A 27,968-nucleotide genomic window follows, 5' to 3' on the forward strand; every position below is an offset into this window, starting at 1 on the left:
GCAGCTATATAACATAAAGAAAAATCCAATCATGCAAAACCAAATGAAAAACAGATATCCAGAACTGCAGAACCATCATCATATACAGTTACTAAGCAAATGAATTACACAAACAAAGCTGTTGTGAAAAATGACACTGAAAAACTGCTATATGTTCTCAAAAGCAAAAGGCATGGTATACTAACGAAAGTTGGCAGTAAAAATAGTGCATGTGGCACGTTTATCTTTATCGAACATATAAACTCATAAAAAATATAGATGATTATGAATGCAAATATGCTGCTGGATATTTTACTATTTACACGCATTAGAGTGCTCCACCGAGGATACCTTTTTCAGGATAAAATCATGACGACCTTTAGATGGTACCCACAGTATTTCCATGACAGAGAGGTTGAGGATCTTGAGTTACGGCAATCCAAAAATGGGTTGCGCAATGGAGAGAGAAAATCGAGGGAAAAGGAAAAGAAAGAGAAAGGGTTGTGCGCACTGATGGGGTGGGACCGAGGGATGGAGAGGGGGGGATCGCTCACGAGGGAGTGAGAGATTTTAGTGATAAGGATTTACAGTATTGCTGGGAGAGATTATTTTAGGACTATAAGTCGCACATGGGACAAAGAGAGAGGTGTGTGGATGGCGTTGGAAGAGATGGAGGATATGCGTACGAGAGAGATGGGGAGGCAAGAACTCTTCTTCTTTCCTTCTTTCTTCTTTCCTTTTCAGGATCTTTGCTCTGGTACCACGTTAGATTGTGAGATAAGAGAAGAGAGGAAGAAGAAGAAGAGAGAGGGAGAAGAGAGGAAGAAGAAGAAGAGAGAGGGAGAAGATGAGGAGTCTCCACTTAGGAGTCCTCCCATGTAAATGATGTATATATAGGCCCAAATTAGGGCAACCTTGTACAAAGACTACAATACCCTCCACACATACACATAATACCTAAACTAACCTTACATACTCTTCGCCAATTATTATTATTATTATTTGGAGAGGCAAAAATACATCAAATTGCTTATTAGAATTTGTTTTAACTCACTACTCAACTCAACTACGCCTTGGTCCCAAACTAGTTGGGGGTCTTAACTCTCTATCCCTCAAAAAAAGAGAGAGTTTGTGACTTTGCAAATAGTGCATGTGGGACGTTTGCCTTTAGCGAACATATAAAATCATAAAATATATAGATGATTGCCAATCTGCAAACATGCTACTCGCAAGATTTTAAATTTCCATCGAAACCGACACAAAAGGGCCAAAATATTTCTGTTTCCAACCCCATCCGACGCGAAAGGGCCAAATATTGTTGTTTCCAACCCCATCCAAACGAAAACGACTGAAATACTTAAACCAAAATCGGAAATGCAATAGTGGTATACTATATTTGTATTTATTATATAATTTTATTTGTATGAATCTTATGCAAAATGCGATGCAAGTATTATGTATAAATGTTGATATGAATTACATGCGAAATTTGGTAGGTAGTAAATTATCAGACATGTACGACAGTCAAGGAAGCACGGGTACTCTCCTGGGGTCCCGTACCCCATACGTATCGGGTGCGGGTACGTTCGGGTACGCCCCAGGTGCGCACCCCTCATTTTTTTTAAAAAAAAAAACAATTTTTTTTGTTTTGGGTACGTCGTGGGTGCGCACCCACGCATGCCCGACACGTTAAGGTGGGTTTTAATTAAGAAGGGGGGTGTTTCAGCGACTTAAGGGGTGGCTTTATAACATATTGGGGGGGGGGGTGTTTAGAAAACAAATAAAAGGGGAAAAAACCCTCGATTCTCTCTTACCCAAATCGATTCTCTCTCCCTCTCTCAAAACCCTACTTTCCTAAACCTAAACCATCTTCTCCGGTGAGATCCCTCCACTCCAACGAGGTCTCTCCACTCCGGCGACATCCCTCCCCTCCGACGGCCATTAAAGATAACCCTCTCTCTCTCTCTCTCTGTGCCTCTATCTCTCTCTCGGCCTCTCTCTCTGGGTTTCTCTCTCTGTATCTCTTTCTCTCTCTGTTTTTTTTTTGGGATTTTGTCAATCGATTTTGAGTCCAAAACAGATTATTGGGCCCTGTTTGTTTTGGATTTTGAGAACAGATTGTGAATCCAAAGCAGATTTTTGGACTCACAATCTGTTGAATCTAATTTTGAGTCCAAGAATCAGCTTCGGACTCACAATCTATTCTCAAAATCCAAATCTGATTTTTGGGTGCAATACATGTTGGCTGTTGAGAGTCCAAAACTGATTTTTGGGTGCAATACATGTTGGCTGTTGAGAGTCCAAAACTGATTTTTGGGTGCAATACCTATTGGCTGTTGAGAGTCCAAAACTGATTTTTGGGTGAAATACCTGTTGGGCTGTTGAGAGTCCAAAACTGATTTTTGGGTGCAATACCTGTTGTCTGTTACTCTGTTGAGAGTCCAAAACTGATTTTTGGGTGCAATACCTATTGAGACTTGAGAGTCTAAAATTGCTTCATTATAAATTTATAATTGCATTGCATTGCATTGGATTGCCATTTGCCATTTGCCACTTGCCTTTTGAATTTACATGGGTATGTTTGGTTGTGTATACAATTGTTTAATTTACATGGGTATGTTTGGTTGTGTATACAAATTTACAATTGGTGTTGCCTTGTAACCTTGTTTGTTTCAATTTGTGTAATTGAGAATTAGAGTCCCTTGTTTTGTTGGGTTGCAACGTTGCGTACTAAAATTGTTTTTGTTGTTTAATAGATTTTAGAATGTCTTCATCCGGTGCTAGTGCCGCCCAAGCCGCACATACGTCTTCTACTGATGAAGATTTGTCGAAGCCTTTATGGAAGCATGTCTCTAGATATGATAAAGATCCTAATGGTGGAGGGAATATGAGGTGGCAATGCAATTTTGTAGTAAGAGCTTCAGTAGCTCCTACACAAGGGTTATGGCACACTTGTTGAAGATGGCGGGACAAGGAATCGGATCATGTCTTAAAGTGAAAGCAAGTGATCTACTTGCAATGCAAAGGTTTGAGGAAGAATGCAAAAAGCGTATGAAGCAAAATGCTCTCAATAGAATGCCATTGCCGCCATCATCGAGTCATGGATCATTGGGTTGCACTAGTATGTTTGTCTCTCCAAGTTTTGATTTAAAGAGGAGGAAGACAAGTGGTCCAAGTGGGAGTGAGAGTGCTATTGGAAAGGCATTCAATATGACGGCTCGCGATCAACTACATGCCGAGATTACTCGAATGCTTTACTCCGGTGGCTTGCCCTTTCACCTAGCAAGGAACCCATACTATGCTAGTTCCTACACTTTTGCCGCCAACAATGCACTTTCGGGTTATTTGCCTCCGGGGTACAACTTGCTTAGGAACTCTACTTCAAACAGAGAGGGCTAATATTGATAAGCTGTTGCAACCTATTAGAGACACGTGGAGGGAGAAAGGCGTGAGCATTGTTAGTAATGGATGGAGCGACTCACAGAGGAGGCCTCTCATTAACTTTATGGCGGTATCGGAAGGTAGACCTATGTTTCTTAAGGCGATAGATTGTTCGGGGAAGACAAAGGACAAGTATTTCATTGCTAACTTATTGAAGGAAGTCATTAATGAGGTTGGACATGATAAGGTTGTCCAGGTAGTTACCGATAATACTCCAAATTGCAAGGCAGCCAGACAACTTGTTGAAGCTCAATTTCCTTCCATATTTTGGACCCCGTGTGTGGTGCACACACTCAATCTTGCTTTGAAGAACATTTGTGCAGCAAAGAATGTGGAAGTAAATCAAATTGCCTATGGAGAATGTAGTTGGATCTCGGATATTGCGGGAGATGTCATGCTAGTGAAGAATTTCATCATGAATCATTCGATGAGATTGGCCATATTCAACGATTTTAATAGTTTGAAGTTGTTTTCCGTTGCCGATACTCGCTTTGCGAGTGTTATTGTGATGCTTAAGAGATTTAAACTCTTAAAGCAAGGTCTACAATCGATGGTGACTAGTGACAAATGGAATTGCTATCGAGAGGATGATGTAGGAAAAGCAAAGTTTGTGAAAGAGAAGGTGTTAGATGACATTTGGTGGGATTCTATCGATTACATACTCTCTTTTACATCTCATATGTATAACATGCTAAGAGAGTGTGACACAGATAAGCCTTGTCTTCATTTGGTTTATGATATGTGGGACACGATGATTGAGAAAGTGAAGACGGCAGTCTATAGGAAGGAAGGAAAGAGGAAAGAAGAAGAGTAGCTTTTATGAAGTGGTGCAAGAAATTCTTTTTTATCGTTGGAACAAGAGCAACACTTCGCTTCATTGCTTGGCTCATTCATTGAATCCAAGGTTAGGTGACTTCAAATTTTATTTAGATTAATAGTTATGTTCATTGTGAACTTTATTTCATACTTTTAATATGAAACTAAATTATTTTTTCTATTCTTGAAGGTATTAAGCGAAGAGTGGCTTAGTGCCAGTTCAAATCGTGTTCTTACACATAAGGATACAGAGATTTATGCAGAGAGGGTAAAGTGCCTCAAAAGGTACTTTTCCAATTCAGCAGATCACACGAAGGCTAATGTGGAGTTTGCCCACTTCTTTATGAAGTCTGGATTATTCAATGACGTTGATTCCATCAATGACCGAGCTACTTTAGAGCCGAATGATTGGTGGGCTGTTCACGGTACATGTGCTCCTATGCTTCAAAGCTTAGCTTTGAAGCTTCTTATGCAGCCTTCGTCTTCATCTTGTGACGAGAGGAATTGGAGCACTTACTCCTTTGTGCATTCTTTGAGAAGGAACAAGATAACTCCACAACGGGCTCAGGACTTGATTTTTGTTCATAGTAATCTTCGTCTTCTATCAAGACGATCTCCACAGTATGTACAGGGAGAGACGAAGATGTGGGACATAGGTGAAGATTCATTTGATTCTTTTGAGGATGTTGGGGTGCTTGAAGTTGCTAGCCTTTCACTCGATGAGCCGGATTTGGAGGCCGTTGTTTTTACCGATGATGTAGATGATGATATAGGAGATAAGGCGACGGACAATGTATCTAATGAATGATGCGATCGTAACATCTTGTACTTGAAGTTGGAACTTATGAAATATGGAGTAATATTAGATTTTGCTATTTTGGTGATGTTAATTGTAATTTGATTGTTCTTTAAAAAAAATTAATTTTTATAAATATATAATAAAATAATAAAAAATATTATTATATTCAGCGTACCCGAACGTACCCGCACCCGAGTTTTTTGGAAAATCACGTACCCGCGTACCCGTGTCATGCCGTACCCGCACTCCTTACCTGTACCGTGCTTCTTAGACGACAGTGCACGTCACTAGGTATTCAATGTTTTTAAACTATTATTGAGGGTTGTCTTGTTTATGTGATGGTTTCTAAGAGTGTTTTTTGCTTAATTCCAACCAAAATCTCTAAGTGAGTATTTATGCTTCAATTCTATCATTTGCATATGTTTACTTGATTTTGCAGGGTGTCCACCTAAATTGAAACGTTTCTGTTTCCATGGCAACAGAAACCGAAATTTAAAACCTTATTTAAAGGCATTTGAGTGCTTAATAGAACTTATTAGAGCTTACATCTCTGTCATGAATAGTATAGTAGCTTAATGGGCATGGATTTAGGCTTTTGTTACCTAGTTTAAATCTATCACTCTCTTTCTTTGCTTCTTATATCAAAGGTTAGAAAATTGCACCCACCTTCCTAGATTTCAGCTAAAAGCAACTCTAAGCAACATGTAAATGACCTTTACCCACTCTGGCAAAAGTGGCTTTAAGTTTAACAAAGACAAATAACATCTGAATCCTAGATCCCAAAAAACACCAATTAGAAATATAAAAAATTGAACTTTCAATAGGACTACATCGCTTTGATCATCAGGATGATCCAAAATCCATCAGTCGCGCAAAAGTAAAAAAGGTTTTTTTTTTTTTTTTTTTTTTTTGTGTGGCTGACAGGGGCGACGGCACTTGTAAGGGAAGGGGGGCAATTGCCCCCCTTAATTTTTTGGGAAAGAACAAATATACCTTTATTGGTGAATGTCACCGAATGCAGAAAACAGATGAAAAGGCGCCCCATTGGTGAATGTCACCGAATCCATTTATTGTTCTTTGACTTATACAAGTTATAAATGCACATTGGTCCCGTTCCACCAGTGGGGTTTGCAAGAGAATTTAACATTCCACTTTTTGACGAATGATAGGCTGAAGGGCGCCCTTGCAAAAACCAGCTCCAAGGGCGCCCCCATTGGTCCAATCTTAAGAAAGTGATCCACTTTCTCACTTTCTTAAGATTGGAGATCACTTTCTTAAGATTGAACCAATGGGGGCGCCCTTGTAGCTGGTTTTTGTATGCCGCACTTCATTCTATCATTCCTCACTTGAATATGTTTTGTTCTCCGGAACAAGATTGAAATATATAGCCAAGGGCATTTTAGCCAAAGTGATGTTTACGCCACTGGTGATGGAATATATAGAGGGTTTTTTTTGGAAACTATAATATTACTTTCATTTGTTTGGAGAAAAAAAATTACTATAATTTTTGCCCCCCTTGTGCAAAATTTCTGGCATCGCCCCTGGTGGCTGACATGAGCCTCATTTGGTTTTTTTCATTATTAATTTCATTCTTTCAAGTAAACTGAATCGCCGATTATCAGAAATCTAATAAATCAAACCCTAACTAGATGAAAGAATACTCATTGATTCACAACACATAAGTACATAACCGTTTTAATAGAAATGAAAGCTTAAGTCAATAGCAAAAGAATTAAAAACTGATCGAACAAAATAAAACCTGAGTGACTCTGTAATTGAAGTAAGGATCGAACTCGTGAATCACGCTTTCATACTTTATGACCTGAAAATCGATTTGTCATACAGTTAACTTGCAATCAAGACGAAATAACATACAAAACCAGCAATTTTCACAGAAGATCGTGAAGCGAGAATTATAAGAAGAGATCTAGGGTTTAGAAGAAGCAGAGAAAATCAAAAGACTTACAGAGAAAAGACGGATCGAGAAGGCGAGGACGCCGATGAGGAGGAGGATGAAGACGGAGAGAACGTTCCCCCATGCGTTTCTGAGAATCGATCCTTTGGTTTCTTCAGAATCCGCCATTGATGGCGAGAATGGAGCTCTGAGAAAGGAACAGAGAGAAAGACAGTGAAGAGGGCGGTCTTCGTCTAGGTCTTACGAAGACAACAATGAAGGAGACTTTCGTTTGTAGTGGATTTAGAAGTTAGGATCAAAGGTGAAATTCCTAAAAGCTCCCTGCTCTCTACAGAAGGGATCTGAATATCTGATTAAGGGAAGGGATATTCACACGACTATTTTACGTAACGGGACGATCTTAGTTGTCGCTTTGTGGCACTCCCACAAGATACGTACCGACCAGTTGGTTTTGAGTGGGGCCCACTATTTTAGCCTCATGCTTTGGAGATGGTAGCTGTTGTCTTCGTTCAAGCCACGAAATGCCTTTTGCTATTGACGCTAGCAATTTCCTTATTATTATTATTACTAGTTAGAGACCAAAAATTCCGCAATTAAAGAATAATCCGAACTCTAAATAGTACATCATGGCGTAAAACAGATCAAATTATTAGTAAATAAATAAAAATATCCATCACTATCTTGAATATAAACAACAAAACTCAGAGAGTTCACATGAAGTACATAAAAATAATAAAAAATAGTGAAACATAGAACATGAGATGAAATAAAAATCAAAATAAAAAGAAAATGCCCATTCATCTAGTAAAAAAAATCTAATGAACCTAATAAATAGAAAAGGAATGTTGACAAAAAAATTGCAATTAAAGAATAATCCTAACCCTAAATAGTACATCATGGCATAAAACAGATCAAACTATTAGTAAATAAATAAAAAAATCCACCAATATCTTGAATATAAACATCAAAACTAAGAGAGCTCACATGAAGTACATAAAAACAAGTAAAAAAATAGGAAACATAGAACAGGACATGAATTAAAAATCATTACCAATAGAAACAAAAAAAACTTGATAGAGTTCACACGAAGCACATAAAAACCAATCACAAACAATAGAAGCCCGTCTATCCTTATATCTCAATCATCAACCAAACCTTAAAAAGAAAAAACCAAAAGAAAACAAAGAACAAACCACCATAAAAAAAGGGGAGACATGGAATAGAAGAAGAAGTAGACCCACAAAAGATAAAACACATAGAGGATGTGGAGTAGATGAATGAATAGAGATCATTACCTTGCAAGGCAAAAGCTGTTGGCGTAGGAGAAAGTACCACTATTTAGAGAGGGAATTTAGGGCAGTCGAATAGAAGGTAGCGGGTAATAGAAGACGACCTTAAAATTTTATATGGTATGGAAGCAGGGAATGAAATGTTGTTGGAGTAATTAGTGAAAATGGGGAAGGGGAAGAGACGGAAGGATATGGATGCACGGGGCCAAAAAATAAATAATTTCCCAAAATTTTGCCAATATATGTAGGATATTGAGAGATAGAAACAATGTTGCTAAAATCATGGGATATATATTTTGCCCATTTACGTAGGCTATTGAGAGATAGAAACAATTTTGCTAAAACCATGGGATATGGGGAGATTTTATTTTGCTAAAATTATGGGACATAGTGAAGATTTTTTTCTCCAACAAATAGAAACAATTTTGCTGATATACGTAGGTGCTAAAAAATGGGATATGATGAGATTTTTTCTACAATCCAAATATAACAATTTTTTGTATATGGAATTATTGAGAGAGTTTTACGTTGTGGAGGAGGGGTGCCACGTGGCGCGACCACGTTTTCCAGGATTCCGTTTTACTATTATATTGTATGATTACAGCGCAGCCTGAGCAAGCTACTATAAACACACCATCTCTATATAGTTTGACTCATCCTACCCATTCATTCTATAGCAGCTCACACAGATAGGGTGTTCCTAACAAACCATTTCCATACCATAATCCAAACCATTCGATCTATAGGAGCCTAATTTCTAACCATCCATTTTAAACCTCCACAAATCATAACCATAACCATAACCATAACCATGATCATAGTCCTACCTATAACCTACAGAATGAATGGGTTGGATGAGTCAAACAACTATGGGAGATGGTGTATTTAGAGGGCAGCTCGAGTTGCGTGATACCAAACCTTTTCCCTTATTTATTATTATTATTATTATTATTATTAGAATAGTGTTCCTGCGCAGCTGCTCAGATTGCTTCAAAAACTCATGTGGCCCACATTTTTGGGGCGATCCAAAGCATTCATTTGAAAGGCGAAAGGCCCTTCCATGGATAGGGTGTGTACCAAAAATCAGCTCTATATGATCATCCTAACCCAATCAAAGGTGGAGGAGGAAATGGACAGACATTGTTTTCAACCATTTTTTCCCTCCACAAATGTCAGGGTTAGGATGATCCTAAAGGGCTCATTTTTTGTAAACACCCCCTTCCAAATGAATGCTTTGGATCACCCCCAAAATGTGGGGCCACATGAGTTTTTGAAGCAGCTGCTCAGATAAGCTAGTAGCTGCGCAGGAACACTTTTCTCTATTATTACTATTGTACTTTATAACTCATAAAAACTTATAAATATGCATCCCCTAATTTGTAAAATACATCTTCCCATGAGTTCTAAAATATTTCTTATGTTAACATATACCAAAATTGGTCCTTATTTACAAATAAGATTTTTTTTTAATAATAATGAAAATGGTTTATTAAGACCTCTTTGGAAGCCATTACATCATTTCTAGCACTATAACAACAATTATCTATGAATATTCATATTTAACTTCAAAACCATTTACATTTAGGATTATATGCAAATAATTTGAGAGGACCAAACCTTTTGTCTGAAAAAATGTGAGTCATCTCGAGATCACGATCAACCGATTTTTTAACCAACATGCAATTGTGCATATTTAAGAACTAATAAAAACTTAGCGAAAATCAATATTCTAGAATTCTTAAGGCCCTATTTGGATTGCAAGAAAATAATCTCTGATGGGAATTTTTTCCTATGAAAAAGTTTCCTTTCCACGATTTAGAAGAAAATGTCATGGTTATGGTTTATTTATAGAAATATCATCATAAATAGAAAGTCCTCTAGATAAAACATGAGCTGCTCTAGTTCAAGTTAGGGGTGGACATAGTTGGGTTATGGGGTATACTCAGAACTGAACCAATCCCTATATATTCCTAGAATTGGGAATCAGAACCGAACCACTGACCATTGGAACCAAACAGAGCCAGAACCGAACTTGATCGGTTCAGTTCGGTTCTGGGTTTCCCCAACCTTTTTTTTTTATTATTTCCATTTTTTGGATGAATTAATGGAATGCATGAGCTCAGTTATTTGTTAAGTTTAAAAGGCAAAGAAAAACTTTAAGTTTAAACGGCAAAGAAAAACGTTAAAGGGGGTGAATTTACCCTCAAGTAGTGAACGATTCTCACAGAAACCGTTGTGTGTATATGGGGGGTGTTGGGGGGGGGGGGGGGGGAGGGGGGGGGGGTATATCATCCCGTTCGGTTCGGTTCTCCAGGATCCCAAACCCAGAACCGAACCGAATTCCCACGGTTCCCAAACATAAGCTCTAGAAATCACAATTGTCACTTTTTATAGACTTACTGGTGGCTTTTCATGCCTAATCATTCTTCACCAGTGTGGGCTAAAATGAGGCTGTTAAATCGTGACCATTGGCTAGATTAAGACATCGATCCATCCCATACATTTAGTATGCCCAGTGGATAGCAATTGGTTGCCAATATGTGGTCCAGATTATTCCCAATTGTTGACCAGCTATCTAGATGATACCTGTTCATGATCTGCCTCTGTCAATCACAGTCTGATTGCATCAATGTGTGCAAAGTGCAAAAGTAAAATGCCACATGCGCCTCTATCGCCCTGCAACCCACTGTCCTACTCTATATTTCACCCAAGCTTCATTCTAGTCATGGATAGATACACTATGACTCGCGGTCTCATTCTTGTGTAGATGGTATGTTGCACCATCCTATGGCGCATCACACCTAATTGGCTTTTAATCGAGTTAAGAGCTAGGAGTGAGATGCTTTTATAAACTCCTGTCCTTCCAACACAACTTCATTGCGGGACTAAACATGAATTCTCTACCACTCTTTAACAAAATTAGTTTTTAAAACCCATTTTAAAGCAAGAGAAAAAGGGTTCCTGCTAACGTTAGCAGGTAAGCTAGCAGGTAAGCTTACCTGCTAACGTTAGTGTAAAACAAGGTGGGCCCACATTGTTGGGGGCATCCAAAGCATTCATTTGGAAGGCCCTTTCATGGATAGTGTGTCCATAAAAAGTCAGCTCCATTGGATCATCTTAGGGTGTCCATTTGTAGGGTGAAAAAATGGGCAGATTAGTGGAAAACAGTATCTGTCCATTTTCACCCCCACAAATGGACATCCTATGATGATCCAATGAAGCTGATTTTTGGTACACACCCCATCCATGATGGGGCCTTTCAAATGAATACTTAGGATCAACCCAACAATGTGGCCCACCCTTGTTTTATGCTAATGTTAGCAGCTAGGAACCCTTTCCTCTTAAAGCAAACCCTTTTTTTATTTAATTTGAAAAATATTTACCAACATAATCAAACTGAAATGTAGGAAATTCCCAAAAAATTCAAACTTTTCCTAAAATTAATGGGATCCAAATGGGGCATTTGCATCAAGTGTAGTAGAAGCGCACATTAAGATAGATAAAAATATGTGCTTCCACATGGAGGGAACTAGCCCCGTTAAATAAAAAATTAAATATTTGTCTAAATATATATATAATTTTTTATCCAAAGTCTTCTCACTTTGATAAATTATTATGAGATTCAATTGCCAAGCCTCAAAGTCATTTACCCTGGCTTGCATGTGTGCATTCGTGCATTATCGTGGACACAATGAACTCACACGTTCATGAACATTTCTAGCACTCCACCCTCTTTCAAGCAAAAGGAGATGGAAATGCAATCAACTTTAGGAAAAGACAAGAGGTGGAAATATCATGAAATGTAATAATGTAATTTCAGAGAATTAACATACCAAAAACCAAATAAAAGCAAATCCATCATTCTAATCTCGCCGGGATTCCGGCCACCGGAATCTGACACACTAAGTACATATTTATTTTAGGCAGAGAGAACATGGAGAGCCTAATAACAAGATTTCAAGCGTAGTGAAAGCCATTAAGAGAGTAAAAAGAGCAGAAATGGAGGGTGACATTGCAGAGCTTGGGAGGGGAGATGGCGAAGGAGCGTCCCAAGGGCGAGGAGGCGAATGCTGAGTCAGCACGTCGACGATCAATCTCTGGCCTTTCTTGCAGTGATTGGGGGCCCCACTTATGAAGTAGAATGGGCCAGGCCTATCAAGCTTGAAAATAGTTTTCCCATCATTGAAGGTTGTGATAGGATTGCTTGTATTGCAATGGTAGTAGCCACTTTTATCCACCACAAGAACAGTATCATTCTCCTTGTACTCGAAATCTGTAGAATTAAACAGAGATAGATGTATAGAAGACCCATATGTTAGAAATTTGCAAGAAAAGATATAAGGTCTAAGGTGGACTGAAAATTGATCCCAACTAAATATCCGACAAATTGATAGGCTTTTTAATCTTGGTTTTTTTGAATTGGAAGGGAGATGATCATGGTTTTAAATTTCGGGTCGGAACAGAAACCGAAATTTTCCTAAATTTGGAATTTCGCAAAATACCAAATTTCGGTAATTTTGGTCCGAAATTTCGATTTAATGTAATTTAAAAAAAAAAAAAAACTGTTACAAAATTTCGGCCGGAATTTTGGAATTTCGGTCAGAAATTTCAAAATTAATTAAATAATAAATTTTAATTATTACCGAAATTTCAGATTTCGGTGGGGTCCGAAATGCGTACCGAAACCAAAATTTAAAACCTTGGACATGATAAATGCAACCCCTTTTTTACTATCGTAAAACCACTGTGTAAGGGAATGTTTTGTAAAATAATGGGGCACAATTATCTTCACTATTAATGAATTATCTAGATAAGTAAGAAACCCATAAATTTTACATGTTAACAACAATCATCCAGCCCTAAACAACAAATTCAACAATGCCCAGAAGAAAAAGAAAATAAATATATAAAAGCAGAACATAATGATTCATCAAAATTTAAAATTTGTAAAAGTAAAATGATATTTCCATCCCTTTTTCACCATTTCCACCCCTCTTGTTTGTGTTTTCTTAAAATGGTTCCGTTTCCACCGGCTTATTTTTTGTCCTTTCCTGAAAATGAGATCACTGTGCAAGTGGGTGGAAATATCATTCCCTTTGTAAAAAATACTACTTTTTTTTTTTCAGAAATAATTTTTCTGGTGAGTTTTTATATGGTGGCCGACCGTCCAACAACAAGGCGGCCAGAGAGAGAAAAAACTCCCCCTCTTAATTTTTGATCCAGGTCAAACTCTCTTTTTTAACTTTTACCTTCAGAAAAAAGCAACAACCCATATTGCTAATAACTATTAAAAAAGAAGTGGAAGACTACAAAAATTAAAAGAAAATAAAATAAATCCATAAAAATGGGAAGTAAAGAACTGATCTCCTCTACTTACAAACTGAATCACCAACTTCAAATCTGATTTTGGCAGCCCATTCATTGTAAATTTCTGTATGGTTCTCAATGGGTTCTTTCCAACCTTCTGAATTCCCAACTTTGAATTCATTCGAAGCTCCAACGGCCATGTTCATGGAGGCAAGAAGAACGACCAAGATGCCCAAGAAAGGTACCATTTTCTTCATTTTTCTATCAGAAGGTTTGAGCAGAGGGTTTGAGAATGTTTGGATGATAAATGGCCCCAACCTTCTGATATATATCTTTTGTTTTGATATCAGAGGGGTTGAAGAATGAGAACCCATGCTGTTTTAAATGGGTAGTAAAAGGCGGTTTTAGTTAGTTAAGGTAGTTACCGGGTGAGCAATATGGAGAACGTGGGTAATTTTCAGTTGTGTGTGTTAGAGCCATTTGAAATTTGAAATTCTAAAGATTGAAAGTTAAAAAGAGAATGCAGGGGCTATAAATAACCCGTGGATTGTGTTGTGTCTTGTAGATTATCATATGATCTACGGCTAGGGTAGAAGATAATGCTTCATTAGGGTTACAATGAGGCGGGCCCACTTTCGCATAGTGGGTCCTACCTTAAGTTGATCTGAGCCGTCCATCTCAAAGAATTTGGTTTGGATTATCTATGGCGCAAAAATCAAACCATCCAATCGAATATTAGTGTCTAATAATGTGTAATTTTGTCATTGGAAGGTAAAAAAAACTAGACATGAGCAACGGTTCACATTCAAGGCAATAAGAACACATTATTGGATTATATGATTGCATGATTTTCATGGATTTTGGACAATATGGAATCCAAACCAAGGCCTATAAATGGGTGGTTCAGATCAATCTAAGGTGGGGTACACTAGTATCCCTCTATCTTGCAAATAGGTCCCACCACCCATGTTTTTGAGGTATCTTTAAGCCATTGATTCTTTGGACACTTCAATCTTGCCAATGAGATCTGCGGCCAAGACCGTGCTTCAAATTCTTGATAATGTAGCTCTTGACTTTGTTAAAACACTTGTGATGAGAAGGTGGTAAATCTTTTGGAGCTATACCACCCATTAACTACTAATTAGATGAGTGGGATTTGCTAGCGCCCATCGCATAGCGTCCATCGCAGATGGTCTGTCGCATGTCAGATGAGCCACCTCATGAATGAAGACAAAAACTGCTGTAAAGTGAGCCTGTGTGGCTGGTCTGACATGCAACAGACCATCTGTGATGGACGCTAGCAAATCCCTAGATAAGTATAAAGTGAAGAGAGGAATCTCATGATCAAATATGAGAGTGAACATATCCATTCTCTATATGGAAACACTTGCCCGGATTCAGAAGCGAAATCATATTCCGATTCCTATTTCGACTCTCCCTAAAAAAGAAAGGAGAAAAATAATTAAAATTAACATTTTAATTTAAAAATCTAATAAAAATTCCATTCAGTCTGGGTTAGAATCAGAATACTACCTCTTGGAGTGGGAAACAAAATTTGGCATTCCCCCTATTCCGTCCTAGTGTCGATTTCACCACTTGATTCTGTTCGTTTTTTTAACCAACCGCTAGAATTGTTGGAAATTGAATTAGATTCTGATTCCAGCAATCCAAACACACTCTAGCTGAGGCAGGAGGGGAAGAGAAAAGAGGGAAGGAACAGAGACAGAACGAGAAATCCCTAAGAATAATGAAAAAACACACTACTTCAAATTTGGGTTTTTATCCGTACAATATTTATTCATGGTTTCCAAAAATTCCACGGGGGCTCGTTTGGATGTGCGTAATATAAAGGTAGAAGGAAAGGAAAGCATATATTCCCTTTTCTTTACTTTCCCTTTTCTCTGGCTTTGAGAGGAAATTAAAACATTAAAAAATGACTTGAATTTGGAAAATTTATAGCCGGCAAGGATTGACATGTGAATAGTAAATGACAACCAAATAATGCTATGAAAAGGAAAAATATGTCATTTTGGTTTATTTTTTACAAATTTGGTGAACCAAACGGACCTGGGACTACATTTGATTTGCTAGAATAAAAATGGTGGACTCAGCATCATATTTCGGTTCTAGTGTTTGGTTCACATGTGGAGAAAATTGAAACCAAGGCGGAATTGATGAGGGAAAATGCCGGAATCTATTTTCTGCCCAAGAGAAGTTAGGGTTCACATGGTCGCCCCCCTTTTAACATGATTTGACGTCAAAAGGAATTAAAGTTGCCCATTGTTCACGTTATAAATGGGGCGAATGCATACTCCAGAGGGGGTGAAAATATCATCTCCCTTAAATTTTTAGTGGGATTTTTTTGTTGAAATAAGATGATTTCTTGTGGTCTCATTACATACATTTCATCAAGCTATCCCTAAGCTTCTAAATAAAAAACATTGAGGTCATGGGAAAATAACCCGGTAAAAACTAGATTTAACACTAATGTTGGATGAAATACAATTAACCCTAATGAGCGTTTATATAGAACACTCGATGAGATAAACATAGAAAGAGAACAGCATAATAAAAAAGAGTGATTAGCATAATTATATGGAGTGATAAAGATAGAAATCCTAATCTAAACCTATCTACCAAACCAAATATGGTTGCCTAAACTACAACCTAATATTGCCGTGGATATATAAATCACATTTTTTTTTTATGATCTGGATATATAAATCAAATATCTCTGAAGAATGCTGCCTGGCGTATTGTTCATCCAGTTCTCACATTGTAAATCAATTTGGTATCTATACCGATGGGTACTCTGTTCCTCACTGTACTATTTAGTGGTATGCAGTTCTTATACTTGACATGAACTTGGCGTTTGTATGGGTACTTTGTTTTGAAATGAACTTGGTGTGTATAAATATGGCTACTTTGTTCTTCACTGTACTACTGGTTAATGCTTCCAGTTTTTACATTTGAGATGAACTATGGGTACTTTATGTTTCTATGCGAAAAAGATGGCACTTTTCTGATTAATGAATGGATGGTCCTTTAGATGTTTTGTTTTTGGACTGGAGAATCTCTCTTGGTTAATTTTATATGATATAGTAGTAGCTGAACAAGGTCTTTGATTTTTTTAGTGTTTATTGCACCCTCTGATCATGTTTGTTTTTGTTATACACATATTGATAGCTTGCATCCAAGAAAGCTCAAATTTTCATGAGTCTGTTTTTCTGGTGCTGTGTTTGAGATTTTTTCTTTCTCTGGCCATATCTCTGTGTTTATGGCCATAGGAGCTGTGACTGGGAATTATTTGGAAGTATGGTTTTGATTCTCTCTTTACTGGTCTGAGATTGGTATTTTGCAACTATGGTAATCGGTGAATAAAGGATTTCTGCGAAACATGAACTACATTTCTTATCATTTGCCATCTCCAAGACACCTGGGGCCTCGTTGGATGCCATGAAAAATGATCTTTATTTGCAAATCTGATTGTTTTAATTTAGTATTTTCTCCAAATGGGGACATTAAGGGCTTTTTTTGGATGCAGTGACTTCCTTCTGCTGAAAATTCCAAATTCACTGATTCAAAAACCCTAGATTATAAAATATGCTTTTTGGCTGACGCCCTGTAATATCCAAGAATGTAGTTTTACGCTGATGAAACCTCGGATTTGAAAAACAGTAATTTTGTTTTAGTGTTATTTTACTTGTAATTTCAGTGACAAGTCAGTTAACCAAATGAGTTGGCAATTCCAATGACTGCTCTCAGTGTGTTTCATTACTACTCAATGCTCGAAGATGATTTTACCTTGAATTTTGATTAATTGCCCCCGTTAATTTCACCATTTCAATGATTACTAGATATATATTACATTCTTTAATCCATTAATGGAGTCATTTATGCATCTCAAACAGCTTTCTATTGATGAATTAGAAAAATGTTCTATTCCACCATTATTTGGATTGCAAGACATGGAAAGAGCATCAGGAAAGTTCATATACTTTTTTTGGGAGTTAATTGAGGAATGAAATAGGTCCATGTCCTAATTCATGCTTTTCCATTTCTCACATGCATTTCCTTCCAAATCTACTTGAGCTACAAAGAACATAGCCTAAAGTATTGGGCAGTGGAACAGGCAGAACAACCAAAAGTGGTGATGTCTATTTCCCATGTGGAGATAACATGCAAGTTCAGAAATTCCTAGCTCGAATAGATATTAGAGGTTGTGAAACAGTTCCATATGTTAAGAAAGAGTGGCTGGGATTTCCTTCAATCATACAATTAGAAGAGGGATTAAGTTACTCCACACACAAAACTCTAGATTCAATAAGGTGGATTCACACCATCTCAAGTAAATTATAAATTGGCATTCTATGAACCCAGAGACATATTCAACATGAAATGATAGAATTTCAAAAGCTTCCTCCAAATCAATGGAGCAAAAGGCAACCAGTTCAGTCTCAGAAATGAAACAATCAAAACAGAGCATGAGAACCTCAACTATCAATAAAAAAAACAAATGAAAAACCAAATTCAGTAATAGAACTAAAAAAAAATGAAATTGATGTAGGGGAAAGTCTGAGTTGAGTAAAAGAATGCCAATTCAAAATTAGATTGTATACGATGTAGGAGGTCTATCTCCAAGCTGAGTTATTATCAAGTTAAAATTAGAATTTCTAAGATGCCAGTTAGCAGGAGTTCGTTTAGAAGTTGTCATAGTTAAATTAGGATTCCTAAATTTGAAGCAAGTTAGAAGTTGTCTTTTTAATAAGGGCTGTATTTTCTTAAAAGTAGGAGATTGAGTTGGTTTCAAGAAGAGGAGCCTGGAGCTCTATAAATAATACATGTGTAGTCTGTGTATAGCATCTATCTTCCATTGAATAAATTTTCAGTCTTAAGTTTTCTCTTTTAATTTCCTTTTGGATTCAAGGTCTTTTTTTGTCCATCAAAGGGAGATGATGATCTCTCATCTTCTTCCCTACACATATATATTGTACAGGTTCAATTAATGGTGCAGGAATAGCAATATTTGTTTGTAGGATGAAAATGTGCTTTGGAACTTTTCTATCATATATTGTAAATGAACTTCAGTAATGATAAAGATATGCAGTTTTCTGGCCATTGGATTTTAGTGTGCTCTCCTATGTTGGTTTTCTGATGTTTTGGCAGGGTAGCCTGAGTTCTAGAACTAAGCATGTTATCTTTTGCTCAATTCCCTGACATTCCCACAGAAAAAACTGCTTTTGATCTTTTACAATGAACTCAGCTATGGAGGAAAGGATGAGTCAACGTATCCTAGAGTACAGTTTCAATGCTAAGGGCATGTTTGGCAATCATGAAAAAAATATTCCATGGAATATTAGTGGGGCTAGTTACGAGATATAGGCGGAAAGGGAGAGAATTGAGAGTGGGGGTGCAACTAGGGCTGGGTTGGATCGGGTTAAGGGCAACTCTAACCCAACCCAAGATAGCATAGAGTCGGGCTCACCATGGGCCAAACAGAAAAATACAATAACCCAACGAAAATAAGATAAATTAGAGGATGGAGGTCGGGTTGGGTTGCCAAGGCCTCAACCCTAACCCAACCCGAAATTAAATCAAGTCGGTTTTCCCAACCCTAACCCAACCTAACCTGAGGAAATGCCAACCCAACCCGAGCCAAAATCGGGTTGAACCCATCATGTTCCGGTTGTGCCCGATCCAAGTTGCACCCCTAATTGAGAGGGTAGGAGTGAGGGAAGCATGAAAAGACCCTGAAATACAGGAAAGAAAAAACCAATTTGAAATAGAGTAATTTTATCACTGATTTTGGGGATTTGTCATGCTCTCTCCATCTCAAGTCTCTCCCCCTCCCTCCTCAACTCCTCTTTCACAACTGACTGCACAAATATTCCCTGGAATAACATTTCATGTTTGCCAAACGCCCAAACATACCCATACATTTCATGGACCCGTTAGTGCCCTATTTCTGCTACATCTTAGTGCAAAATTTTTGCTACATAAGCAGGTAGGAAAAATATAGAAAAAGACAATGGAATGGCGTTTGAATCCCATGGAATCAAGACATGGGAGGTCTTTTTTATGTAACAATAAAGTGGAACAGATGCAGTTAGGATCTGAAAAAAAAAAAGAAATTAAAAAAAATATGAGAAAAATATTTGAAGTAGTTCAAATTCTCAACTCAAATTAAGCCTCTACTTCTCAAAAAAGAAAAAGAAAAAAAGAAGAGAAATATCATCCCCCATTTGAAGATATACTTGAACGAACTACAATTTTCTATTCCATCATCAGTTTCCAAAGTAAGTTGGCTCTGAAAATTTCAAAAGAGTTTCATGTTAATCTCTTGATGTTATAAAAACCCTAGAACTCAATTTTCTAATCTTTCCTAATACAAATACAAGAAGTGAGCCCACTTTCCTTTTCACAGTATTTCGGGCTAACTTTTTACTCTTGAGCCCACTTTCTATTTTTTATTTAATCTTTTATTAAAGAGGAAGTCTAAACTGAAGGCAGCCCTTGCAAAAAAGAGGTGAAAGGGCTCTCCTACTGGCTACACATCACCATCATGTTTGACTTTTCAGCCGTTATTAATGCATGATGGTGATGTGTAGCCAATAGGAGAGCCCTTTCACCTCTTCTTTGCAAGGGCTCCCTTCAGTCTAGAATTCCTCTTTATCAAATTTTTGTAGCATAAAAATGTAAAAAACACCCAAAAAGTGATTTTTTTCCTTAAAGCCCATAAGACTTTCCTCCCTAAATAAAATAAAGTTGAAAGTATACTATTAGGAAACCCAAACCGTTATCATCCTAACGTATACTATTAGGAAACATTGATTTTTTGTAAAAACCCATAACTTTCCTAAATAAAATCAAACGTGAAAGCCTGAAAAGAGACCCAAATAATACCAATTTAGTTTTTGAGAAGCCACTGTTGTTTCTAATTAGGAAACATACAGAGTCACCATTACTCTATTTATAGACCCAACTAGAACCAACAACATCAAATGAAAAAAAATGGAGAAAACTAAAACCAAGGAAGAGCTAGAAAGCATGGGAAAAGAGGTGAATTTCTTTAAGGAGATTCGATATCAGTTAGATAGGTAATTGAAAAACCTTTCTAATAATACCAAAAACACGCCAAACGGATGAAATTTGATGCCTAAAAAGTAGGCTACAAATAAAACGACGAAAATATAAAGTAAATAATAAAAAACAACTAAAAGAAGACGTCAACATAGAGTGGACGCCATGTGGCATGTGGCACGGCACATGTGATAAATGTAGCATGTGTGAATGTCCATCTCTCATGCAAAAATCAGTCATTCTCCTTCCCACGATTTTTTCTTTGCTTGTAAACTTTGAATCTCCTTTTACTTAATGGAGTAGAGTTCTTCCAAGCTGAGGATAAATTATGGGACTTATATTAAGCCTTTGAAGACCTATCAAGGAATGCCATGAGTACTTAATTCCAAGAATCCAATCCTAGTTTGGCATCATTATAACGATGTTGTTAACTTACCAACTTCTCCAAAAGCTTAAGCTGTTGGAGAAAGGCGTTATTTATCTTTTATACTTTAACACTCCCCCGCATGTGTGGCCCACTTGGCAAACACGTGGCACATGTGGTCCCACTTTGGGCCGACCATCGCATGTGGATTTTTGCTATCCGGGAGGTTTGAACTCGAGACCTTTGGCTCCGATACCATGTTAACTTACCAACTTCTCCAAAAGCTTAAGCTGTTGGAGAAAGGCGTTATTTATCTTTTATACTTTAACAGATGTGGGCCCAACTTGGGATGATGAATTATTGTTCTAAGAGTCTTAGTGGCAATAATTTGTCTAAATTAGTATTGCTGCTGGACTTAGCTCCTTTGAGTTTTCTTTCATTCTTTCTGTCAGGGGCATTTTTATAATTTCAATCAAAGTGATGTAAATAGTGGCATAAACAATAAAACCACATATAAGCTTATGCTTGGTTTAGTTTATTATAACTAAATAAAGATTTATGAAGCCATTGCTTATGCTAAGGTATCTAATTGCATCCCTAGGTGAGAATACATAATCCCAAGTGTGATTGGTAAGGTTTCTCTCTTCCTCATTTATTATTTTCTATACATAATTTTCTCTGTGCAAATATCATTTAAAAGCAACCATACACCCTCCTTATCCTCTTCTTATCTTTCCTTAAACCCTATTCAACACCCCCACTTACACCCATTCAGCCACGCTATTTTTCTCACATCCAAAAGTCGGTTAGCCTAAAAGACCCATCAAATAGTAAAAATGGATATTAACTTAAGTAGCTGCCCCTTCCCTTCGATGTTTCATACAACCCATGGGTGTCCCTTGTTCATACTTCATCTAGAAAACCAAACCCTAATTAAATCCTAATTGACAAACCTATTTTCTAGAAAAACTTCCAAACCAGAATTTCAAGTCCCCTTTTAAACCATTAATTCCTAACCAATGTTCTACAATTTCAGGTACTAGAAACCTTCCTTTATCAAACCCTAAACTTGCATTGGTTGCTTGTTTCTACTTGGTGGAGAAAATACTCGACTATAAGTGATAAACCTAAAGATCGTACATCACTAATGTTCAACGCTTAGAAACTTGACATTGAAAGCAGACTTCGCATTTGAGTGAGAGCACAGAACTCGGTCGAGTACTCAACCTAATTTTAAATGTGTTCTTGGTAGGTAAGCTGGGTTTTCCAGGATCCCTACCAGTTTATTAATAAATAAAAGAAAATAAACCAAATTTTACATGTTTAAAAAGCTGTGATTGAATTTTAGAGTTCCTAGTTCTACAAACACTCGTTCTATTTTTTTATTTTTTTTTCAGGTTATAAAGAAATACGAGTTATTCCAAAATTAGAGCCGACTTGGCAAGTTTCCAGGCATTCACCAAGTGTTAACGTTGAAAAGATTCATGTCCTTCATGTTGATATGACATGTCTCTCTGTATTGTATGCATTGGACATGGAACAGTTAGCACTTTAGATAATGAGTTTTGTCCAAATGGGTTCTCCCAGCTTTTACTGGCATTATGTATCAACTTTGTATCATCAATCACCGCAAGTAGAAAACCTTGGCCCCACTCACTATCAGATTTGAACTGGGATTGAATGAAACAGATTCTGATGGAATAAACGAAATTCAACTAACCTGTAAAAACATGTAGTCTTATTGGGAAGACGGTGCATTCTCCATGTTCACTGGGCTTCCTGTAGATAAAGAATGGAGGCACTCCTTGACAATCTCCTCTATCCTTCTCTTCATCAGTTTGTCCTTCACTCCTGCAAGCATGTTTTGGTAGAAAGCTTCAATTCGAGTGAGCTTCCCACGATCTGCCGACTCTATCATGTTTTCCCATTCCTTCTCAATATTAAATGTACCCCAATTCAGAAGAACCGCTGGCAAATCTCTCTCAGTAAAAGATTTTCCAAAAATCGAACCATGGAGTATGCTAGCATATCGTTCCATAAGAGCTAGCTTTGTTCGGAGAACCTCCATCTCCTCTAGGGCTAGAGATAACTTTTTCTCCATCATTTTTCCAAATTCATTATCTTTGACCTTCCCTTCCTTTCCAATTGTCACCTCATCAAAGTTATCGGCAAGAGGTGGCCACATTGCTATACAAGGCACAAAGCTGTCAGTTGTGCTACCTCCCCCGAGAACCCCGCTCCGTCCCCTACCCCAAGCCCAAAGCTTATATCCATCATTCGCAACAAGAACAGTATGTGCGGCCCCACACGCAACTTGTACTGGGTCTTCAAACTTAGGCCCATGAAGTTCGTTGCATAGAATCCTCAAAGGAGATAGGGCATCCCCAGAGTCTGTCCCACTAAAACTGGCATCTGGACATAACCCAAGACCCTTTTCCATCCCCCATGCCCACACATCCCCTGCTGCCGAAACAACACATGTGTGAAATAAGCCACAGTCGACTGAAATTAAGAATGCGTCTTGCGGCAATTCATTTACGGGTCCCGGAAGACATGTGCTCGTGGTAGTTCCATTTCCAAGCTGTCCATTATCCCCAAGACCAAATGTCCAGCACATAAATCCTTTCATCTCAGATTCTTTCATAGAGACATTAGATGAGCCTGTTTCACTGCCCATCTTCCTAGAAGTAAGGACTGCCGTATGAAAGGCCCCACATGCAATCTCATAAACTGCCCAAGGACATTCCTGGTTGAAGGTCTCCACGATTGAAGGGTAGAGTCTGCTTTCCTTGTCCCCGAGACCCAACTGGCCGTGGTTGTTATTACCCCATGAGTAGCATACAAGATTGTTTCCTGTAAGTGTCTCACCAGGACTAACTAGAGCCACTACATGCTCGTTTCCACATGCGACCTTTATGACGGTCTGACCATGGAACTCCCGAACAGGTAATGGAACAGAACTGCTAACAAGAGAGAATTCTCCGTCATTGGTGCTGCTCTGAGGAGGGCAGTTTCCCCACATCCAGAGGCCACCAAGGCTATCGATTGCGAGGGACATCATTCCTCCTGCTTTGACAGAAGAAACCTGCAATCAAAGTTCAAATCAGCTATTGCATCACTAATTAACTAAACAAGCATAAACATATAAAGAAAAAAGAACTCAAACATCTGAGTAACTGTGATTGCCATAGAATCCATGAAATGAACCTCATGACAAGTGGCAAGGTATTCTATGACATTTTAATTTCATCCAATATATACACGCAAACACATATAATGATATTTCCACCCTTATTTAGACATTCCACCACATGTAGTCTCTTTTTCTGTGATTTTTAGGAAATAACAAAAACATCCTTTACCTTTCACCTTGTTTCCTTCCTCTTCCTTGGCATAGCATATATAGAGAGAGAAAGAGAGGGATCATAGAGACGAAAGAGTTAGGCGGCTGTGTGGCCAACACTTTGTTGTTGGAAATGGCAAGACCACCACAGATCGGAGCGGCGATCGCATGTCAAGGCGACTTTTGTGACCGCACCGAAATTTGAAACAAGAAGGGGCGGAGGTGACGAGAATGGAGCGGGCATCGAGGGAGAGATGGTATACTCCACGTGAGCTGGTCACTTAAGCCTCTCAACATAGTAATATGATGTTGACAGCCAAAGGATATGCAACTTTGATGCCTCTGGAGGGAGGGTAAGTTGAAACTCATTAGAGGGCATATGAAGAATTTCAAACGGAATAGATTAAAAATGATGGTAGTATTCCGATGGAAATACGGATTGCAAAATCATAAAACCAGAGTTTCTCCAGTCCATGGAAAGGTTTCTGACCACACTTGATGGGTAAGGTAGAATTATACCTCAACAATTATCAGCAATAAAGTGAAATTGCCATGAGAATGACAGAAAGAGGAAGAATTTTGCTGAAAACTACAGGGAGGAATGTGGGAATGTATGCTTTCAAAGTTAAAATTGGGTATCTACCCATAACTAGGTAGGCCTGTTTCCGGCCAGGCATGTGAATGAAGAATGAAGAAAAAGGAAATACCTCGGGTTGTGACAGTTCTCGCACACTGGAAGTGTTGAATATTGTTGTGAAGACAGTTGAGCTCATGAATGATTCAACAGAATCCCAAGTTCTCAATTCCTATATTGGCCCGTGTCTCAAAAAGCAAATGTGGGCCTAAACACGGCCAAAGCAAATACTAGTTGACTCGGCATGATGCAGGGAGTAATCAAGTGATGTGTCAAAGTACTCAATTGACGCGGTCATATTCAGGAGTGTCAAAGGAGTTTGATTGATTTGGTAGGGCAAAACACGGACTTGGATAAGAACTTGGCCAAGGTAAAAGGAAGTCAATTTGATTGAGTTTAACAATTGACATGGGGAGTTTTGAAACAGTGATATTGGCATGTTCCAGTCATTTAAGAACCAAGCTTGCAAGTTTTAGTAAGGGGCCGTTTGGATACGTGGATTTTAGAATAATGGATTTCGTAAAATTGTAGATGGGAGACAAGAGAAGAAGGAGACCAGCCGTCATTTTCTGATTCCTCGCCCTTCTTTCCGGAAGCAAGAGAGCAGCAGATCATCCAATGTTTCCAGGTTTTAGAAATCTCAAGATGCGGGAGAGATTTCTAAAACTTGGATTTCTTACTTAAAATCCAAGAAATATCGTCACGGCAGAATGCGGCAGCTTGATCATGAACCCTCTTTTACACTGTTTTCAACCTAAAACCCGGTTTCTAAAATCCGCGTGTCCAAACGGCTGCTGCATGCTGCGCTGACGGCGTTTCTTGGATTTTAAGTGAGAAAACCAGGTTTTAGAAATCTCTCCCGCGTCCTGCGATTTCTAAGACCTGGAAAAATGGGATGATATGCTACTCTCACGCTGACGGAAAGAAGGGTAAGAAATCAGAAAACGACAGCTAGTCTCTTTCTACTCTCGTCTCCCATGTACAATTTTGAGGAAATCCAGGTTTCTAAAATCCGCGTATCCAAACGGCCCCTAAGTATTTTTGAAATTAAGTCTTGCGAAGAAGAACAATAATAAAATTGATCTGCAAGTACTGCGGGCTAACAGGGTTTTCAAAATTTGTCCTGTTTGGAGGAAGAGCTTCCAGCAAATGTTGGGCATCTACCTCCACAGACTAGCCAGACGAAACATCATGAGAGTAATAATTTTGGTTTTCCAGGTTATCTACTACATCTAAGACTTGTCGGTCATGCCGACTCTGCCCCTCCACATTGAGAAGGAAACAACGGCGGATGGCAGAGCAGTGGTTGCGATCCAAGAGATCAACAATTATAAAATGCAAGCAAGGCATCTGTCTCGAATATTCGAGATATAGTCCTGATCGCCTCTACCATCACCATTGTTGTCTTAGTCTCAGTAATCTTCTTCAATCCACATCGCAGAGATAATCACAGTTGTTGGTACCATAGCTCTCTCTCTCTCTCTCTCTCTCTCTCTCTCTCTCTCTCTCTCTCTCTGTATAATGATAAATGCTCCCCTTTTCATCACTTAAGACACCCAGCAGCAGCGTATCAATGACTGCAGAGGGGCTGATGTACTTCACGTCAGAAGGATTCAACGGATTTGACTGCCACGTACACTGCAGTTGGGTGTCCCAAGTGACAAAAAGGGGCGCATTTATCATTTCCCTACACACACACACACACACACGCACACGCACGCGCACGCGCGCACACACACACACACACGTGCTTGCAAGGAGCAAAGAACTGCTGTGAGAATGGCATTTCTGTCATTATTAATAAATCACGAGAAATAAGAAGAAAAGGGGTGGAACAACTACAAAAAGAGAGCGGAAATATCACTTCCCACACACACACACACACACACACTCACGCATACATATACTTATACGAGTGTGTGTGTCTTTGTGTATTGCAAGTTTTTATTGATTTCTCACTGTCTACAAATAATTGTCAAACAAATGGATACTAGCCGTTACTTTTTACACAAAACAACATGCTTACCTTCAATGGTGTTTTATTGATGGGATTAGACTCTTCCACAGAATCAGGAGACCCCAACTGAAGCAACTGCTCTATGAAACAAGGAACTGAAGAATTCCCTTCACTAAAACCAAGCTGCCCATCTGTATAACAGTTTTAAGGAAATAACTAGTATAACTAGATCAGCAGAACATTAATTTCCAATCTCAAGAGAAACCAATAATAAGTTTCTGATAGGATGGAGACGTATCAATAAATCCATAAAAGATAAGTTCATGTTGTAAAGGATACAGACATTGTAGCCCCATGACCAAACTGATCCATCATCTGCCATAGGTGAAGGGATAAAAATTAAAGGCAAGGAATAATTAGAAAATTCTTGAAAAAATCCTGAATAATTAAACAATTCTTGAAAAAAAGTCTTATAGCAATAACAAAAATTAAAAGAAGATTAGAAAAAAAAGAAAGATAAAAAGATGTGAACCCTAACCTTCCAATGCGAGGCTGTGGTAAGCACCGGCAGCAATCCCTACAAACTTAGGGTTTGTTCTTTCACAAATCTCTTCAGATAAACCCACTTTTTTCGACAAATCGAACCCGATTCGGACCGGAAAAAGTTCGTCGGACTCTTTTCCGGTACCGAGCCGACCGAAAGTCCCCCTTCCCCATGAATAAATCGAACCTTCTCCTGCAATTCAATGTTCAAACACCTCAAAATCTCAAACCCTAAAACAAAATTGAAAACCGATTTGTTTTTATTTTTATTTTTTATATTTCGTACCAGTTAGAGCAAGAGTATGAGCTTCTCCGGTGACGATTCTGATGATTTTTTGTGACAAGGTGCCGGAATCTGGGAGTTTTACGGCCAACATTTCGCCGGCGGGAGAATGGCGCCAGTAGGTTTTGGAAGAGAGAGTGAGGTGTCAGAAATTAGTTGTGTCTGAAATTGGGAGTTTTTTTAGTATATAGTTGAAGACAAAACGGGACTGATCTTCG

General features: G+C 38.2%; 3 protein-coding genes across 4 annotated transcripts in view; all 3 read right to left on the bottom strand.

The window, feature by feature from the left end:
- STT3A (staurosporin and temperature sensitive 3-like A) overlaps window positions 1-7,260 on the bottom strand; it is a 49,986-nt gene extending 42,726 nt beyond the window's left edge. The window contains exons 1-2 of the mRNA XM_077353796.1: window positions 7,002-7,260; window positions 6,795-6,857 (exon numbers count right to left, since the gene is read on the bottom strand). Coding sequence (XP_077209911.1) covers window positions 6,795-6,857; window positions 7,002-7,118 — 180 coding nt within the window. The 5' untranslated portion in view covers window positions 7,119-7,260. The remainder of the gene's footprint in view (window positions 1-6,794; window positions 6,858-7,001) is intronic.
- A 4,893-nt stretch (window positions 7,261-12,153) lies between these two features.
- On the bottom strand, window positions 12,154-13,794 carry LOC143891862 (early nodulin-like protein 7). The gene is made up of 2 exons (XM_077396366.1): window positions 13,617-13,794; window positions 12,154-12,512 (listed from the first exon to the last, which is right to left on the bottom strand). Exons 1-2 carry the CDS (start codon window positions 13,792-13,794, stop codon window positions 12,154-12,156), a joined length of 537 nt encoding a protein of 178 aa, XP_077252481.1.
- Window positions 12,383-27,947, bottom strand: LOC143846101 (Regulator of chromosome condensation (RCC1) family protein). 2 transcript variants are annotated; one of them, XM_077354517.1, is made up of 6 exons: window positions 27,754-27,947; window positions 27,463-27,660; window positions 27,264-27,299; window positions 26,994-27,115; window positions 22,711-24,075; window positions 12,383-12,512 (listed from the first exon to the last, which is right to left on the bottom strand). In XM_077354517.1, exons 1-5 carry the CDS (start codon window positions 27,842-27,844, stop codon window positions 22,729-22,731), a joined length of 1,794 nt encoding a protein of 597 aa, XP_077210632.1. In that variant the 5' UTR covers window positions 27,845-27,947; the 3' UTR covers window positions 12,383-12,512; window positions 22,711-22,728. The 2 variants fall into 2 exon arrangements, with proteins under 2 accessions (XP_077210632.1, XP_077210631.1); XM_077354516.1 differs by lacking the exon at window positions 12,383-12,512 and having other exon boundaries at window positions 22,457-24,075.
- Between the last annotated feature and the right edge of the window lie 21 nt (window positions 27,948-27,968).

This window comes from Tasmannia lanceolata, unplaced genomic scaffold, assembly GCF_043159265.1.
Source record: "Tasmannia lanceolata isolate RefF3 unplaced genomic scaffold, GAP_Taslan_0.1 ptg000015l, whole genome shotgun sequence".
NCBI classification, from domain to species: domain Eukaryota; kingdom Viridiplantae; phylum Streptophyta; class Magnoliopsida; order Canellales; family Winteraceae; genus Tasmannia; species Tasmannia lanceolata.